The sequence below is a fragment of the Myxocyprinus asiaticus genome, chromosome 5 (assembly GCF_019703515.2).
Source record: "Myxocyprinus asiaticus isolate MX2 ecotype Aquarium Trade chromosome 5, UBuf_Myxa_2, whole genome shotgun sequence".
In the NCBI taxonomy this organism is placed as follows: domain Eukaryota; kingdom Metazoa; phylum Chordata; class Actinopteri; order Cypriniformes; family Catostomidae; genus Myxocyprinus; species Myxocyprinus asiaticus.
Window position 1 is genome coordinate 25,377,516 of NC_059348.1, and position 18,210 is coordinate 25,395,725.

At 38.0% G+C, this 18,210-nt stretch overlaps 2 protein-coding genes across 6 annotated transcripts in view; one reads left to right on the forward strand and one right to left on the reverse strand.

The window, feature by feature from the left end:
- The window catches only part of LOC127440994 (nucleoprotein TPR-like), a 35,628-nt gene extending 29,285 nt beyond the window's left edge, over positions 1 to 6,343 (reverse strand). For all 4 annotated transcript variants that reach the window (XM_051698102.1, XM_051698101.1, XM_051698100.1 and 1 more), the window contains exons 1-12: positions 6,151 to 6,343; positions 5,503 to 5,607; positions 5,347 to 5,402; positions 5,168 to 5,264; positions 4,920 to 5,023; positions 4,663 to 4,827; positions 4,474 to 4,566; positions 4,295 to 4,375; positions 3,310 to 3,397; positions 653 to 793; positions 384 to 478; positions 27 to 224 (exon numbers count right to left, since the gene is read on the reverse strand). In XM_051698102.1, coding sequence (XP_051554062.1) covers positions 27 to 224; positions 384 to 478; positions 653 to 793; positions 3,310 to 3,397; positions 4,295 to 4,375; positions 4,474 to 4,566; positions 4,663 to 4,827; positions 4,920 to 5,023; positions 5,168 to 5,264; positions 5,347 to 5,402; positions 5,503 to 5,607; positions 6,151 to 6,304 — 1,377 coding nt within the window. In that variant the 5' untranslated portion in view covers positions 6,305 to 6,343. The remainder of the gene's footprint in view (positions 1 to 26; positions 225 to 383; positions 479 to 652; positions 794 to 3,309; positions 3,398 to 4,294; positions 4,376 to 4,473; positions 4,567 to 4,662; positions 4,828 to 4,919; positions 5,024 to 5,167; positions 5,265 to 5,346; positions 5,403 to 5,502; positions 5,608 to 6,150) is intronic.
- A 1,525-nt stretch (positions 6,344 to 7,868) lies between these two features.
- LOC127441040 (protein odr-4 homolog) lies at positions 7,869 to 17,846 on the forward strand. 2 transcript variants are annotated; one of them, XM_051698183.1, is made up of 14 exons: positions 7,887 to 7,961; positions 8,359 to 8,469; positions 8,576 to 8,713; positions 8,812 to 8,907; positions 9,048 to 9,154; positions 9,307 to 9,343; positions 9,455 to 9,592; positions 10,612 to 10,707; positions 10,794 to 10,853; positions 10,942 to 11,073; positions 11,326 to 11,413; positions 13,548 to 13,733; positions 16,330 to 16,452; positions 17,128 to 17,846. In XM_051698183.1, exons 2-14 carry the CDS (start codon positions 8,371 to 8,373, stop codon positions 17,193 to 17,195), a joined length of 1,368 nt encoding a protein of 455 aa, XP_051554143.1. In that variant the 5' UTR covers positions 7,887 to 7,961; positions 8,359 to 8,370; the 3' UTR covers positions 17,196 to 17,846. The 2 variants fall into 2 exon arrangements, with proteins under 2 accessions (XP_051554145.1, XP_051554143.1); XM_051698185.1 differs by lacking the exon at positions 8,359 to 8,469 and having other exon boundaries at positions 7,869 to 7,961.
- The last annotated feature ends 364 nt before the right edge of the window (positions 17,847 to 18,210 follow it).

Here is an 18,210-nt window from a genome sequence, read left to right on the forward strand (position 1 = left end):
TTTCTCTCTCTTAAACATGTGCAAACCTTCATGGCCTGCTCCAGTTTGGCACAAAGGCTGCTCATGGACTTCTGCATGTTCTCGTACTCCTCCCTCTGGCGTTTCAGGATGGGAGCCTTGGTCTCCACTTCCAGCACTATCTCATCCAGAACCTTGTTTACACGTTTGTTCTCCAGCTTCTCTAGGTGTAGCTGGTCTTGGGCCTCCACAAAGGCATTATACAGCTGAGAACATAATACAGAAGAGTCACGCACATTGATGCAACATACATGTGGGGGTGAATATTGGGAAGAATTGTGTGCATGAACAGCCATAGCTTCAGAAAATAATGGTAAAAACTAAATATTTATATATTAGCTTGTAATAATAAACATCTTTCATACTTCCATTAGCTTCATGCCAGGCTTAACAATTTTGGCCACTGCAGCTGCAGTTGGAGACATGTTTGTCAGTTCCTCTTCTGTGAAAGCTGGAACACCTTTTAAAGAACACAAATAAAATACAGAATGAAATCTTGCACAAATAAACCCTGAAATTCCAAGCCATGTTGGGATCACATGACCAACCAAATAAATTAGGCTTCCCCTAAACTTTTATCAGGCTACAACAAAGACGGATAGAAACCCAGACAGATGTGTTTTGAGCAGCTTACCTCGCCTCTTAAAATCTGCATGCCGCGTATTGGCGTTCTCCAGCTCTTTCTCCAGATTCCTCATCTTCTCCTGTAGCTCAGACTCCACTTTCTCCCTCACACCTTCCAGCTCTGAGAGCTTCTTCTGTGTACCTTTATTGGCTGTTGATGGAAGAGGCAGAACTTCGATTCAACACCACATCATCAAAACGCAGTAAAATATTCACAGTGACGCAATGAGAGACACTTTGCAAGTATACCACCATCAGAGATTATTTAGCAGATATTGGCCACTTCTATTAAAATGAATGGGAGAAATTGGAACGCTCAGCCAAGCAGCTCTGAGCACCCAATGGTCAACGGATGTAGAAAGGAAGTCCTGCCTTACAGGTAAAAGAGCCAATCACCTTTTAAATACAGACATCACCTGTCAATCAACTCTTGAACACGCATGTGCATTAGCTATACAAGCCGTGAAAATTGCGTTTTTAAGTGTCGTATGAGGTAAAGAATCACAATTTATGATACCAGTTTAGTCAGATTTTATTGCTGGTTTGAAATATGTTCTTTGATTGTACCTATTGCACACTGCAATAGGTACAGTACATAATTCCACCATGCAATGCACTCAGTCTTCCTTTTATAGTGTAAAGGGTGAACTGGAAGTAACATCAGATGCAATAGTTTTTTTTTCCTTGACTTTTTGATCTGATTGACAAAGAGTTCAGCTGTTCACTTGGGATGTGCACAAATAATCAAGTACTCTGATCCAGTTCGTCTTCAGCTTTGGGTTTGGCCCCTGGGACCAACGCACTGCTAGGGGATTGTGAGCCGGCAGTATTCCATACCATTAACAAAGCCAGAGCTGCTTCAATGTGGCAGCTTTATGCTTCTCGTTGGAGAATATTTTCTTCATGGTTTGAGGATCAAGGGACAAAAGTATTGAATTTCTTGTGATATCTATTAGATGGCAACAAAGCATCTTCCACTTTAAAAGTGTATGTTGCCGCCATAACTGCACATCATGCCCCAGTTGGTGGTTCCTCTATGGGGTCTCATAGACTGGTTTGCAGTTTTCTGAAGAGGGCAAGACATTTAAAACTGGTTCATTTGACACCGTTTCCTGTGTGGGCTTTGTCACTTGTGCTGGACTTCCTTTGTGCATCATCAATTTTGAACCAATCAGAGATGCACTAAACGGGTCAGTAAACTCCATGGGCTCTCTGTGAGTTGTGTCTACGATGGCTGCCAGAAAATTCACACGATGGGAGAAAGGGGCCATCTGTTGATCCTGACAGGCTACTCTGCCTTAAAGGCTCCATATGGTTAGGATTAGGGTGGGGTTAGAGTATCTGCTGCCTGCCAGGAACAAACCATGGCATCTATGTACAATGGGCGAAAATTCAGGGGTCATTCTTAGACCTGATCAAACATTCTGTCCAAAAGTCATTTAACCTCAATTTATGAATCAGTCCATTAATCTGGCTGCTTTTCAGACGGCTTCATTTCAATCTGAGGCTGATACGAGGTTTCATCACCTGTGTCCTATACGCACTCTGAAGTTTTACGTGGAATCCACCGCAAAGTTCTCAAAGACATTTAAATTATTTGTCTGTCATGGTGGTATGCTTAATGGTGCACCTTTTATTCCAAGCAGAGACTCTCACGATGGATTGTGGAGGTGATTACATTGGCATATGATACGGCCCAGAAACCTTTACCAGAAGGTGTTACTTGCCCTTTTACAAGGGTTGTCTCTTCATCTTGGGCCGCTTTTCAGTGAGCATCTTTGGCAGATATCTGCGTGGCTGCTACCTGGTTTTCGCCATGCACCTTTGCAAGTTTCTACAAAATTAATGTTGCTGCTTACCATACTGTGAGCTCTGCAGTTCTTCTAGAGTGACCTTGATGATTCGGGTAGGTGGCACTCGTCATGACTGTGTTGGTACAGTATGTGTCATCTAATAGTGCTAAGCACTGCCTCTAGTGGTTTTGGAGGAATTCAATAGAATGTTCATTACATATTACATATGCCCACCAGAGTTCTTTGTCATTCCAAATGTGCAAGAAAAGCGTTCCGAGGCTGGGCACAGAGCTACTGCACCATATATCCTTGCGGCTTGGTTTGCGATGCTGTTAATATATTCTTCTAACCTATATGGAGGGCGCTGAAATAATCCATTAGTGCCAAGCACCCCCTCTGGTGGTCATCCGGTATTCACAGAACCACAGTTACATTGGTGTTTTTTGTTTTTGTTTTGTTCTTATTAATGCATATAGTTCATAAAAAAAATTTCCAAAAGAAAAGCACAGTTTGTTGAAGGTATCTTTTCTGAAACCGTTCTTGGTAATGTTTGTGAATAAATAAAAATATAAATTTCACATATTGTCCATGTCATGTGTGTTATTTTTAATGTGCATTTTAATTTATGAGTAATCAATTACTCGTTTTTTTCTTTGTAATCAATTACTACAAAATTACTCAAAAATGCCCATCCCTAGATTTTACAAAGTGGATTAGAATTAAATTAATAATAATAATAAAAAATAAAAAAACGCTTTCAAGTAATTAGCATTAAACACTGCACAAGTAACTGTGCAGTATGCATTAAGCTAGAATTCTATTCAGAACATAGCAAACTTTTAAAGTGGGAAAAATAATAAGGAATTGCACAAACCTTCCACTGCCTCTTTTAACAGTTTGTTGAGTTCTTCTACAGCTCTGTTCAGTTCAGCATTCTTGGCTGCAGTGTCTGATGCTGCATCCTGTGGACACCAAATGAATTTGGATCTTAAAGTGCATTCAGTTTTTTTCCCTCATTGATAAAGTTTTGCGCCTACAGAAATGAATAGTAATTTTGAAACACATCTATTAAATCATGAGCACTCACATAAAATGAAGACTCATGTCAGTGAGTCATATCAGTTACCTAAAAAAAGCTCATTTATAACTACCACCACTGGAGTTGCGAGTTCGAATCCAGGGTGTGTTGAGTGACTTCAGCCAGGTCTCCTAAGCAACCAAATTGGCCCAGTTGCTAGGGAGTGTAGAGTCACATGGGGTAACCTCCTCGTGGTCGTGATTAGTGGTTCTCGCTCTCAATGGGGCACGTGGTAAGTTGTGTGCGGATCGCGGAGACTAGCATGAGCCTCCACATGCTGTGAGTCTCCGCGGTGTCATACACAACGAGCCACGTGATAAGATGCGTGGATTGACGGTCTCAGAAGCCGAGGCAACTGAGAATTGTCTTCCACCACCCGGATTAAGGTGAGTAAACGCGCCACCACGAATACCTACTAAGTAGTGGGAATTGGGCATTCCAAATTGGGAGAAAAGGGGATAAAATAAATAAATAAACATTTTAAAAAAGTCCCCTTATGGGGGCAGCCATGTTGGGATCACATGACCAGCCAAATCCTACTTGCTGAATCTCAGTAACCATCCTGTTATTGGACACTTGCACTCATGGATTAAATTAATCATGGCTGACTGTGAATACATTTCTACAATGGCATCGGTAACTGAAAACTATTGCATTTGAATAATGCTGCATCCTCACCTGTCAGTGTAAATCCAAGAAGAAATAAACAGAAAAATTACTAGCACCTTTAATCATATCAAACACTGGCACTCAAGCCTCCAAAAGAAATACAATTACTGACCTTATACAAGTTACAGAGCTTGAGGTTGGCATTCAGCTCATTGCGGTACTTTTCCTCCATGGAGGTCCGCTGGTCTTTAGCCTGAAATTATAATAGAAACATTACATTTTCCATTTAATTTCCCCAGAATGTGAACTGAAAAACCAAATAAAAACTTAATGATGTTTGTGATGGTGTACCTCTTTTAGTTTATTCATCAGATCTTCAGTACTGTTCTGCATGCGGTCATTGTTTTTCTTCATTGTGTTGACTTGGTCCTGAAGCCTAGTCACCTGATCAGTATGACATAGATATGGTTGTGGCAGATAAGTGATCTTTTAAAGACAAAGCCTAATTCAGAGACAGGTCTAAGAAATTAAGACTCACACCTCTTCCTTCTTGCTCTCTAAAGAGCACCTGAGCTCTAGGATCTCTTTGCCCTTCTCCCTGGACAGTGTGAACAGCTCATCTGTCTTGCTCTTGAGCTCTGAATTCAGCCATGTGTTCTGGTTCCGGAGGAGCTCCTTCTCCTGTTCCATCCTCTTCTCACGATACTAATGAGAAGGAACCGATCATTAAACCACTTTAGAAAAAGATCAAGATCATCAGATTTAACTACTCAGTATTAAGGAAAGTCAATGCTTACCTCAATGGAAACCTCAGATGACTGGAGTTCATCCAGTTTAAGCTGGAGCTCCATCTTGATTGTATTGGTCTCCACAAGTTTGTCATTGAGACGTTTGAGATCCTCTGTGTAATGATGACAAGCATCACGTTGGCTATAACTTTAAAGCTCTCAAAAATTTAGATCAATTATGTATCGAATAGAATGCTTTCAAACCCCAATGTAAATGACGACCTTGATCACTGATGCACAAAACAATGTATTCATACCACTGAGGTTTTCCACTTCTTGAGATCTCTTCTCAAGCAAACGTGAAAGTTCTCTGTTTTCTGCCTCAATTTCATATTTAGGTCTTGGTGGCTTACTCTGCAATGAAAAAGCATCCCATACTTTCTATGCCTTAATATGTAAATATAAAGCATTTTCATAAAAAACAAATAATAATTACCTCCTGTGTTGCCCCCTGCTCTTCCTCTATATCCTTTAACTTCTTTAGTTCCTCAGCTTTAAAACAAAAAGCACAAGAACACTCCTCTTATACAGCAGCTCTGCATTAATACAATTCACAAACCCAGAACAGAACAGAATAAAGCACTGAACTTACAGAGACGGCCGTTCTCCTCCTTGATGCTGTGATACTCTTTACTTTGGGACAAGAACTGCTCTTGACTCTCAGCTAGTTTCTTCTCAAGATTGAAGTACTGTTGCTCTGTAGGTATACACACAACATGACTTAATCGGACCATTCATACCAGTGGTTATTTTGATTCAATATTAAGATAAAGGGCTTAACTGCATAATTGGACAGACACAACCATAATAAAAGTGAATCAATTATGCTTTAAATCATTAAACCATGCTCAACCATTCTCTTATCTGAATGTCAAGTTATCTGCCAAATGCACACACAAGGTTCAAAGTGGAAAAGACAGCAAAACAGACATAAACATTTCTTTTGTCCGTCAACATTTCTAAATTAATGGTGAACTCAGAATTAACTAGTTAACAACGGCTTGTGTCTATTGCAAACCTCTTGACACAGTTTGCTAACACATATGTGTAGCAGTTCAGACCAAACAATGCTTCACAGAGAAATGTTTTGATTAATCCCCTGAAAATTTGTTCATTAATGTTTTGCATCAACATGAACGCGCCAATGATGCCTAAAAGTGCTCTCTAGGCAGGCAGTACACTGGGTTTTGAGACACAGTTGTTGAATGACTATCTGGCCTGCACGTCTGATACAACCTACCGCAGTCTGCTTTATATCTCTCGTGGTGTGATTTCAGGGAGTCTATTTCTGTCTGCTGGTCTGACAGAACCTTCTCGAGTTTGTTTTGAAGAGCTTTGGGCAGTTTGTTTATCTCTGTTCTCTCCAGCGCTTGCTGCAAGAGTGCCGCCGCCATTTCTCCAGCAAACTGCAAAAGTTAGCATTAGCAGCTAGCCGCCACAGTTACATCATATTTGTGCGATCATGGTAAACTGTCTGGGATGTCCGAATCATTTCAGTTAATCGGTTCGTTCGGACACTTCGTTTCAATTAACCGCTTATAAACCATTCACAACCGTGTCATCACTAAGAAGTGTTACCAGAAGTTTCCACGCGGAATTTTACGTAAAATTTTGTTGTAAAATGGGTATTCATCACAATATTTTTAGGTTATTATATTGTGTCAAATGTTATTGTTCCAACAACATTGTTAAAGGGACAGTTCATCTTGAAATGAAAACTCATCATCAGTGTTGGGTGTAATGCATTACTAAGTAAGTAATTACTGTAATTAAATTGCTTTTTCATAAAAAAATAAATAAAAGTAAGGGATTACTGCTTCTGATGTAATTGTGTTAAATACTTTATAGACTATATAATAGTGAATTTAAAATCGAAATTTAACGTCTAATGTTAAAATGTATGTTTTGTAATTTAATTCAGCCCCCTTTAAATTCTTTGGCTAGTTCATGAATAATTTATTTGATTTTATATGATTCATTTGAAAGAATTAAATGAACAGTTTCATATCTATCCATGTATTTTTCATCTGGTCGAGGTTGATAAGGGTTTTAAAAAGTAATTAGTAATAAGTAACGCAATTACTTTTCAGACAGAGTAATTAGTAATCAATTACACTGTAGAAGATGTAATTAGTAGTTAGTAATTAATTACTTTTTTAGAGTAACTTACCCAACACTGCTCATCATTTACTCACCCTCATACCATCCCAGATGTGTATGACTTTCCTTCCCCTGCAGAACACAAACTAAGATTTTTAGAACAATATTTCAGCTCTGTAGGCCCTCATAAGTAAATGGTGGTGAGAACTTTGAAGCTCTAAAAAGCAGTTGATCATGTAGGCCACGAAAAACAAATCAACAAAATCCTTTTTTTTTCTATAAATCTCCACTTTCACTTTTTTGGTGATTTGCATTCTTTGCGCATTGCCACCTGCTGGTCAGGGCTGGTCAAGGGTGGAGATTTAAAGTAAAAAAGGACTTAAACATTGATATATTTCTCTCACTCACCTATCATATCGCTTTTGAAGACATACATTAACCCAGTCTTACTTTTATGCTGCCTTTATGTGCTTTTTTAATGAGCTTCAAAGTTTTGGTCACCATTCACTTGCATTGTATGGATCTACAGAGCTGAAATATTCTTCTAAATATTCTGTGTTCTGCAGAAGAAAGAAAGTCATTCACATGAGGGATGCCATGAGTGTGAGTAAATGATGAGATAATTTTCATTTTTGGGTGAACTATCCCTTAAGAACTAACGTTGCCAATTCAAACAATAAGGTTACTATACAATACTGTTTGCATTTTACAGTTTTACTCCTAGTCATCCCATATGGTTGGGTGATCTACCAAAGCTTTGCGAATCGGTTAGATCGAGTCATTAAAAATAATCGGTTTAAAAGTACGATTCGTTCGTGAATCGCGCGTCACTAAACGACAATGTCCAATCAGGTCTCTGGATATACATGACGTATATTTGATGCGACGACATGTCACACGTATTGGTTCCAGTACTCATCGGCTGTCTGAATAAGTGTGCATGAGCTAAAGGTATATTTAAAGGGTTTTCTTTACAATATCATATGCGCTGTTGTTATTAAATGGTATACTCCCATAAATCGTATTGTCCTTTGTGTGTTTAAAGAAGTGCAAATCTATTGCAATTAGTTTTATGACAATTTCAACCATAGTGAGACATTGCACTGCTTCTTCGGTGTTTTGAAACTATGCAGTAGAGAGAATAGTTTCACGGAGATATGGGTAATAACTGTCTAATGACTGCATAATTCGGGCATTGAAAACTCTATTGCTCAAAGATGTGTTTAACGTTATTTTATACCTGATTTAAACCTCATAATCCCGTCTCATGGAAATTAAACATATGTTTGGTAGTTATTTTGCATCGCACTTCGATGAGGCACAATATCAAGTTTACTTTTGTTTTTAGTTTAAAGGCGGAATGGGTAGAAGCTACTTTGTAGATGAGGTAGTGGAGAAATATCTTGGTGGTGTTCAGGCACCTCCTGGATCATGTGTCACTGGACTCCTAATGGGTCAAGTAAGGAAACTAACTGTCCTTAAACCTAACCTATATTTATTTTTCTGATATTTAATTAAGAAATAGTCTGACACTTACTGTAATGAAATGCCTTTTTCTTTCACAGTCCTACCCTCAGAGAGATTTTGTGGTGTTGGCTGTGCAGACTCCTCACAGGGAGAGTGAGGGGCAGCCAAAGGCTTTGAGAGGGGGCAGCCCACTGGATGGCATTGATGTGGAGTGGGTGACAGAACATGCCAGGCAGGTGGGTAGCCTGGTATCTGACCATACACATTGGCTTTTAAATGTTTCATTGTCAAATGAAGTTAGACATAAGTTGCGCAATTAATGATTTTGTTACAGGTGTCCCGAATGTTACCAGGAGGTCTCTGTGTTCTTGGCCTGTTTTTGGTAACCCCACCTGAACTCTCTAAAGATGCCCAGAACACTCTAAAAAGGGTACGATTAATTTGCATGTATGTATACATGAATGTAGCTGTTTATTTAGTAGTTCACTGGACCTCAGTGATGATATAATAAAAGACCACCATAAATACCATCTCCTCTGGGTTCAGTTAATTCAGCGTCTCTTCACATAGCTTATATTTGCTGTGGATAAATACATAACTAAAGGAAGACTGTGGGATCTTTTGGAAGAAGATGTGACTGATCTAGTCACACTGCACATTTGCTCCAAAACAAAGAAGTATCCTTGACACTACCATCCATTTTACAGCTATTATCTCTGAAATAAAGTGAAGTTATGCCTGCAAAAGTGTTGTTAATTTGATTTTTAGGATTCCATCTATCTAGAACTATCTACTGTAGGTCTGAATGATCCTTGACTGCAATGTGCAGAGCTGTCTGCAGAACATTTGATGTGAAAGATCCAAAGGTGCAAGACTTTTTTTTTGTTTTTTTTTTTGTTTCTAAAATCTTTAAATATGGCAAGAATTACTGGGGTAAATAGTTTAGTATTTGGGAACTCATGCTTACTGGTTTACAGAGTTCAGCTAAGCCAGCAGATTGGAAGTATCAGACGGGTGTCTCATCATCCTGGGCAATGTTGACCTGCTCTGTAGAGCTCAACCTGCAGATCCCTGTGACAGAATCCTCCTCGGATAACACAGACAAGTGCATGAAGGTGAGACAAAACACAGACATGTATACTAAAGGGATAGTTTACCCAAAAATGAAAATTCTCTCATCATTTACTCATCCTCATGCCATCCCAGGTGTGTTTGACTTTCTTTCTTCTGCAGAAAACAAACAAAGATTTTTAGCAGAATATTTCAGCTCTGGTGGCCCATACAACGCAAGTGAATGGTGGCTAGAACTTTGAAGCTCCAAAAAGCACATAAAGGCAGCATAAAAGCAATTCATATGACTCCAGTGATATAATCCATGTCTTCAAAAGCGATATGATAGGTGTGGGAGAGAAACAGATCAATATTTAAGTTCTTTTTTTACTATACATTTTTCTCCCTGCCCAGTAGGTGGTAAAATGCACGAATAATGTGAATCACCAAAAACAAAAGAAAAATAAAGTGAAAGTGGAGATTTATAGTAAAAAGGACTTAAATATTGATCTGTTTCTCACCCACACCTTTTATATCACTTTAGAAGATATTCAGAAGAAAAGAAGATTAAACCACTGGAGTCATATAGATTGCTTTTATGCTGCCTTTATGTGCTTTTTGGATCTTCAAAGATCTGGCAACCATTCACTTACGTTGAATGGACCAACAGAGCTGAGATATTTTTCTAAAAATCTCTGTTTGTGGTCTGCAGAAGAAAGAAAGTCAAACACGTCTGGGATGGCATGAGGATAAGTAAATGATGAGAGAATTTTCATGTTTGGATGAACTATTCTTTTAACGCATAACAGAAAGTTCCTGCATTACTCTAGTCATATTAGGATGGACTTTATAATTTAAACTTTGAATTATTGTCTTAGTAGCATATTAAAACATGTAACAATTGATTCATAACATATACTGACATTTGCACATTTAGTATATGTATATTTTGCTATATATTTGTAAGGAATTAAAAATATTTTGGGTTTTTTTTTTATGTAGGATGTAGGTTTGAACAAAACAGTATTTAGATTTACATTGTGAATTTAAAAAAAAAAATTAATATTTCGTACCCCTTGTCCAGGATGGTCTTAGGAGATGGGCTAAACAGATCGAGGCTGGTCACTGTCTCATAAATGGCAGACAGGCATCAGGTGATTCTGATCTAATCTCAGGACAGGTAGAAACCTTAATTCTATTTATTTTTTATTTTTTTCTGGTGGCAAATTTGATTCTACATTTGAGATGAATATTTGTTCTTTTCAGAAAAAGAACACAAAGATTACTCAACATCAGACACTCCCAGCACGGATTCTTGTCTCGCACGTGAGTGCCCCGTCTTCTCTTGAACTGTATGAAAGGGGGATATATGTGCATGCATATTGCCAAACGTATGCTGATATTTGTGTCACAGGAACAGCCAGAGGAAGATCAGAGGTCCAGTGCTGTGGTTCAGAAGTGCTGTGGCTCTGTGAGTGTGAGAGGGGTGGTGCACTGCAGGGCCTACATCCACAACAACAAACCCAAAGCCAGACACGCAGCACAGGTTATTAAAGTCTATTCTCACTGCAGTTCAGTTTCTGTGGTGGTTAATGAGATCGTTTATCAAAATAAGCTGAATGTAAATCAGTTTCATTCAATAAAATTAAATTAATCTATAACAGTGCTTCTTTTTACAGTACATGTGGTCACACATTATTTGTTCATAAACAAAGAGCTGACTAGAGTTGAGTGAGATTTTCTGTTCACCTGTTGTTTTATGTTATTGCTAAAATCACTGCTTATGTGCAATTTCCAGGCCATTAAGAGAGACATCATAAATACGGTTTCCTGCAGAATGGAGATGTTTCTGGAAGATCTTTTAATAAATGAGGGGAGCCACAAAGGTACAGTGATCTATATCTTATATTTGATGTTGAAGTTCCACTACAAACTCCAAAAACTCAAACTTCTCTTCGATCTTTGTTAACCATAAAAAGCATAAAACTGACCACTAGATGGTGGAAAAGTGCCTTTTTTCTCAACTGCATCCTTAAAGCAGTGTTTCCCAAACTTTTTTCTGCCAAGGCACACTTTTTACAACTAAAAATTCTACAGCACACTACTATCACACATAGGCTAACCATCGTCAATGTTTTTCCTTTTCAAGAACCTGTCCATGTTTTCTGTCCATCTTAGTAGCGTGTTTACTTGTAATGTTTGAAATTCGGCTATGCAAAAAGTGACATAGGTAGGCTACACTGTGTGGGGTCACAGGTGGCAAGAGCGCTAAATGGGTAATGAAAAACAACAAATTTGCTTCTTTTCTAATTTGTATATTTATTCTTGCAATGCCACAACAAATTACAGGGATGCAAACTCATGAGGGGACGAAAAAGGTAAGACAATCACTGGTCCACGAAATTTTTTTCTGGGGATATATTTTTTTAAAGAATAAGTTAAAAGCACCAATTCCAGCTATTTTAGTGATTCAAGTTTATTCAAGTTGACAATTGTGCAGAATTAGCTGCAAAATAAAGAGTATTTTGGTGAGGTTTGCATCTGTTTCAAAAATTTGTTCAGTTTTATTAACTGATTAGTTCAGCGACCCCTTCTGGAAATGTCACTAGGTGGCGACAAATGAGCGTCTTATGTGCTATGAGTGAGTCAGTGAATCATTTTGAATCGTTCATGACTGAAATCTACCAAGAGACTTTATAGTGTTTAAGCATTAAAAGAACAAAGCAGATCTATAGTCATCCTTCAGTCTGAGCATCATTTTTCATCCAAAAAGACAACAATAATAGTCTAATAATAGTGAGTTTCAATAACATCCTTACCTTCTCCTTTATTAAAACTTGCATGGCTACAAATCTACTGACTTCAGTATAAGAATTATAAACACAAAGCAGATCTACGGTATCATTTTCCTACAGTAGCCTATTTAAACTGCTGAGCATGGCTTTTATCAGAAAAGACCACAATAATAGTCAAAAAATAATCATTTTGAGTTTTAATAATGTTCTTTCGTCATTGTAAAGCGCATTTCACATGAGTTGAGTCGAGGCGTCAACGCTCCGTTCAACGCCAGCGTCATGCGCTGCACTGCCCTCCACATGACGAGTTGCAGAAAGCGTCACAGAGGGGCGATTTTATGACTTTTCCATGTAAAAAAGCGGGAGGTGTGCACAATAAACTTTGAAAACATGTATTTGGAAGAGAGAGAAAAAGCTTGCAGTTGCTTTGATAGCAGAAAGTAAGAAAAGGACTCGTTTATGTTTAGGTCTAAGCGTTTTCTTGGTGAATTTAAATTAGTTCAGAAACCTGGGGTCACTGATATTCGTAAATGATAAGGTAATATTTAATTAAAAGAAATTATGAGACATTCAATGTCTCTTCACAAATTTGGACAGTTTTTAAATATTTTTTGTTGCTTTGCTCTCTCAAAGACATTATTGGTGAAGCAAAAACGTGTGTGTGATAAACGCTTTGGTGTAAAGTGGCGTCACTTCATAGACTTTAATGTATTCTACAGCGCTGACGCGAGTCATGTGAAAGACCCTTAACACGTATAAATATCACTCACTTTTGCACATTAATCATTGCTCTTCACAATCACAAAAGTGACCAATTGTGGTTTCAAATCGGTGAATATCTCTGAAAGGTGAGGAGTTTGGATCCCTGAATTTTTTTTTCATGCATTTATTTTTTGTGAAATTTGATAATTTTCCATGGCACACCTGACAATCTTTCATGGCACACTAGTGTGGTTGGGAAACACTGCCTTAAAGGGATCATTTAATGCACCTGTGTTGTTGCAAACTTGCATGACTGACTTTCCTCAATACAACACAAAAGAAGATGGTTGAATGGTAGCATCAGTCACCATTCACTTTCAATGAATGGGAAATACATGTAATAAAAGTGAATAGTGACTGAGGTGGGTCAACTATCCCTTTAATCCATGCCAGTTATTGTATCAAATTAAGGAATACATTCATTAATAATTAAGGACTTTAATGGTTATTTTTGCCTCTCTAGGTCCATGCAGTTGGCCGCAGGCTCTTCCGCGACGTGTGTTTTCGCCAGTGCCCGGCTCTGGCCTGTCAGTGTGTGACTACATGTTTCCAGATGAAAGCACTGCTGATGTAGCCGAGCGTCTGAAAGAGATGCTGGACTGGGAACCACTGGAAGAGGACATAGATAATAGTCTGGAGAAAAGTCAATGTAAGCTTCCCTCTAATGGTTTCTCTCAAAGAATGTAGGAAGTAATACAGTATATTCTTTAATATTCTTTTTAATGTCTCATATTGTAGTATGGCTTATTTTGATAGTGGAATGTATTTTTGAAAGCATTGTACTGGTTTTTATATCCACCAATACAATGCTTCCATGTGGACCTCAGATACAGTTGTGCTCAAAAGTTTGCGTACCCTTGGAGAATTGGTAATATATGTACCATTTTTAAAGAAAACATGAGTGAGCAGGCAAAACACATTTCTTTTATTTCTTATGGGATTCATATTCAACTGTAGGTTATAACAGAATGGCACAATCATAAAACAAAACATGGCAACAAAGAAAAAAATGAAATGACCCCTGTTCAAAAGTCTGCATACCCTTAGTTCTTAATACTGTGTATTGCCCCCTTTAGCATCAATGACAGCGTGCAGTCTTTTGTAATAGTTGTCTATGAGGCCCCAAATTCATGCAGGTGGTATAGCTGCCCATTCGTCTTGGCAAAATGCCTCCAGGTCATGCAAAGTCTTTGGTCATCTTGCATGAACCGCACGTTTGAGATCTCCCCAGAGTGGCTCGATGATATTAAGGTCAGGAGACTGTGATGGCCACTCCAGAACCTTCACCTTTTTCTGCTGTAACCACTGGAGGGTCAGCTTGGCCTTGTGTTTAGGGTCATTGTCGTGCTGGAAAGTCCAAGAGCGTCCCATGCGCAGCTTTCGTGCAGAAGAATGCTAATTGTCTGCCAGTATTTTCTGATAATATGCTGCATTCATCTTGCCATCAATTTTCACAAGATTCCCCGTGCCTTTAGAGCTCACACACCCTCAAAACATCAGTGAGCCACCACCATGCTTCACAGTGGGGATGGTATTCTTTTCACTATAGGCCTTGTTGACCCCTCTCCAAACATAGCACTTATGGTTGTGACCATAAAGCTCTATTTTGGTCTCGTCACTCCAAATTACAGTGTGCCAGAAGCTGTGAGGCATGTCATGGTGTTGTCGGGCATATTGTAACCGGGCTTTTTTGTGGCATTGGCGCAGTAAAGGCTTCTTTCTGGCAACTCAACCATGCATCTCATTTTTGTTCAAGTATCGTCGTATTGTGCTCCTTGAAACAACCACACCGTCTTTTTCCAGAGCAGCCTGTATTTCTCCTGAGGTTACCTGTGGGTTTTTCTTTGTATCCTGAACAATTCTTCTGGCAGTTGTGGCTGAAATCTTTCTTGGTCTACCTGACCTTGGCTTGGTATCAAGAGATCCCTGAATTTTCCACTTCTTAATAAGTTATATCCTTTTCCATCTTTATAAGGGGCAGTTATGGCTCAGCAGTTAAGGCTTTGGATTACTGATCAGAAGGTTGGGGGTTCAAGCCCCAACGCCGCCAAGGTGCCACTGTTGGGCCCTTGAGCAAAGCCATTGACCCTATCTGCTGCAGCAGCGCTGTATCATGGCTGACCCTGCGCTCTGACCCCAGCTTAGCTGGGATATGTGAAAAAAAGAATTTCACTGTATATGTGCAAATGTATAATGTGTGATAAATAAATAAAATTATAATAATTAATTATTATAATTATAATTAAATTTCCATTATCTTGTTACGCAGATCTTTTGACAGTTCTTTTCTGCTCCCCATGGCTCAGTATCTAGCCTGCTCAGTGCATCTACGTGAGAGCTAACAATCTCATTGACTATTTATACACAGACACTAATTGGAATTTAAAAAGCCACAGGTGTGGGAAATTAACCTTTAATTGCCATTTAAACCTGTGTGTGTCACCTTGTGTGTCTGTAACAAGGCCAAACATTCAAGGGTGTGTAAACTTTTGATCAGGTCCATTTGGGTGATTTCTGTTATCATTATGATTTAAAAAGGAGCCAAACAACTATGTGATAATAAATGGCTTCATATGATCACTATCCTTAAATAAAAGACAGTTTTTTTGCATGATCAGTCATATTTTCAAAATCAATGCCAAAATTTCACAATTTCTGCCAGGGTATGCAAACTTTTGAGCACAACTGTATGTGAAGAGGGTATTGTGAAATGTGCAGCAAGCCCTTGCAAAGTCACTGGGATTTAGGGATGAATGAGCACAAGTATTGTAGGGTTTTATTGTTAGCGGAAGAGGTATTACTGCTGGCCGCAGGGTGTAGAAAATCTGATCCCTTTTAATAACACGTCCTTTGGAAAGTTTGGATTATATTCCCAATGACAACAAAACTCTAGTACTGTTTAGACAGAGGTTTAGAATATTCTTCTTCTAATCTATTTTTCTTTTATTTCCCTTTGTTTCTTTTTCTGTTCTTTTAGTTGATCTTTTTTCTTCTTGTTTTATTTATTTAAATTATTTTCATTCTTTTTTTTTTTACCTTTTTTCTCTTGAACATCTCTTTTCCTTTTTCATTATTTTACTTTCTTTATTCCTTTTCATTTTGTCTTTTTCTTTTCTTTTTTCATTTTCTCTTTTTCCAGTTTCTTGTTTATTTATCTTTCATTTTCTTTTCTTCTCTTTTCTTACTATAAACTGACAATAACTAGTGATTAGAAATGTGCACCTTTGTTTATATGTGTCTTTCAGTGTTTTCTTCTGTTTCTGAATGGGAGAAAACTGACAGCCGCAGTGATGATTCTATTAAACATATGACTTCACAAGTCCAAGTTCAAAATCCAAAAGGCCATAAAGCCCACCAATACTATGTTGGTAAGTCCTCATGAATTAAATAATGTCTCTCGCTATGAGTAATAATTATTTGAGCCTGTGTACATGCACACCGATATGCTGATAGCTCCCAAAACCAGCTTACTTAAAAAAAAAAAAACCAACAAAGTAAAAAAAAAAAAAAAATGTGTTTACATGAGATTTGAAATAATCAAGTTACTCTCCGCTTTTGACGTCAAGCTATGAACAGGCATGCGCCTCTTGTGTACAATGGATAAGCCAGTAAGAATGCCGGTACATGCAACACGAAATCGGGGTAATGGGTAAAAATCTACCGTGTTCATCGATTTAATCTTAAGCTGTGTATGACCTCACATAGAGAAAGGAAATCCGTTTAATGCTCTATGATAATGAAAATGCTGGTAATTGCTTCCTCTTAGTAATAATTTCAGTAATAAAAACATTCATTCTTCTAGTATCTCTTGGTATTAATTAAGGCTAAATCCTGAATGACCAGTAAGAAGACTATTAATCTACCTGCATACCACAAGGTTATAACTATATTGTCACATTTTTGGATACAGCGTTTATGGATAGCTTCATGTTGCGTGTTATTTGGATAGATATGACCATGTTTTCCTTGTGTGATTCGTATCATTCTTGGAGCCCCACTCACCTGATTCACTTCTTGATTCACCTCTTATCTCTCTCTCACAGGTATGGCAGTAGCAGCAGCCATTGCTCTCCTTGCCACAGCCACATCCCTGCTGTATTTTAGTGAATAACAACGAAAGCTGCATGTACTGTATGTATGAGTGAATAAGTGAGTGCGTTTGTTTGCACAGCATATGATCAAATGATCGTAAATATTCTTATTGATATTCATATTGATGTAACATGAAATAATTTACTTTAGTTTGTACTAAAGGTAATTCATAATTCATGAAAGCTCATTGTATTGTCATTTGAAATGGCATAATGCTGTCAAAATAGCTAAAAATTACACAAAGAAAGAATAATTGTAATAACTAACTAGTTACATGAACTACTATTTCCACAATTTGTATTTTCTTTTTTTTCTATTTTGAAAGAACACTTACAGATAACATGTCTTCACATGTGCACTCTTAATAACAGATCAAAAGAAAAACGTTAATTATCATCCTGTGCATGTATTTCTGGAATATCAGTGGCTTCCCAAGTAATGTATATTGTCCCTGTGCCAATTCTCCATGCCATTTTCCCCTAAATCATTCTAAAACCAGTTTCCTCTGGCTTCAGCATTAAAGACATATAGGATGCAGTAAATGGAATGGAAAATGGCCAAGGCATGAAATATAACTGTTGGAAGCATTTTGTGTGTAATGATATACAGTAAAAATTTAATAATGCCCTTCTCTTTCACTTCTAAAGTAATAAATGTATCAAACACATAATTATCAGGTGCATCCTGATAAGAGTCACTGATATGAGTCACTCACCTAAACCCACATTTGCCTGCACCTCCAAACAAACACTTAAACATGAACCCTTATAATCCTGTAATTGTGTGGTCTTTGAGGTATTAGGTGGGTACATGTCACGACACGTTTTACCAGGAAGGACATTTGTAGTACAAAACTAGCCATACAGTCATTTCGACATAAAGGAGCAAGGAGTGTCGTTTGCCTTTCTGTGTCGATTTTGTGATATATTTTAATTACAGACCAGATAACAGCTTTGACACACAATATAAATGAAAGTACAGTGTCACTGTGTGCTCTTTGTGACAAGCTTAAGCACACTGAAAAAATTATGGTG

Coding starts and splice junctions, on each gene's coding strand:
- LOC127441040 (XM_051698183.1), top strand. CDS start 8,371: ATGGGTAGAAGCTACTTTGTAGATGAGGTAGTGGAGAAATATCTTGGT. Junction 10,854..10,941: donor CACGGATTCTTGTCTCGCAC/GTGAGTGCCCCG, acceptor TTTGTGTCACAG/GAACAGCCAGAGGAAGATCA. Junction 13,734..16,329: donor TAGTCTGGAGAAAAGTCAAT/GTAAGCTTCCCT, acceptor TGTGTCTTTCAG/TGTTTTCTTCTGTTTCTGAA.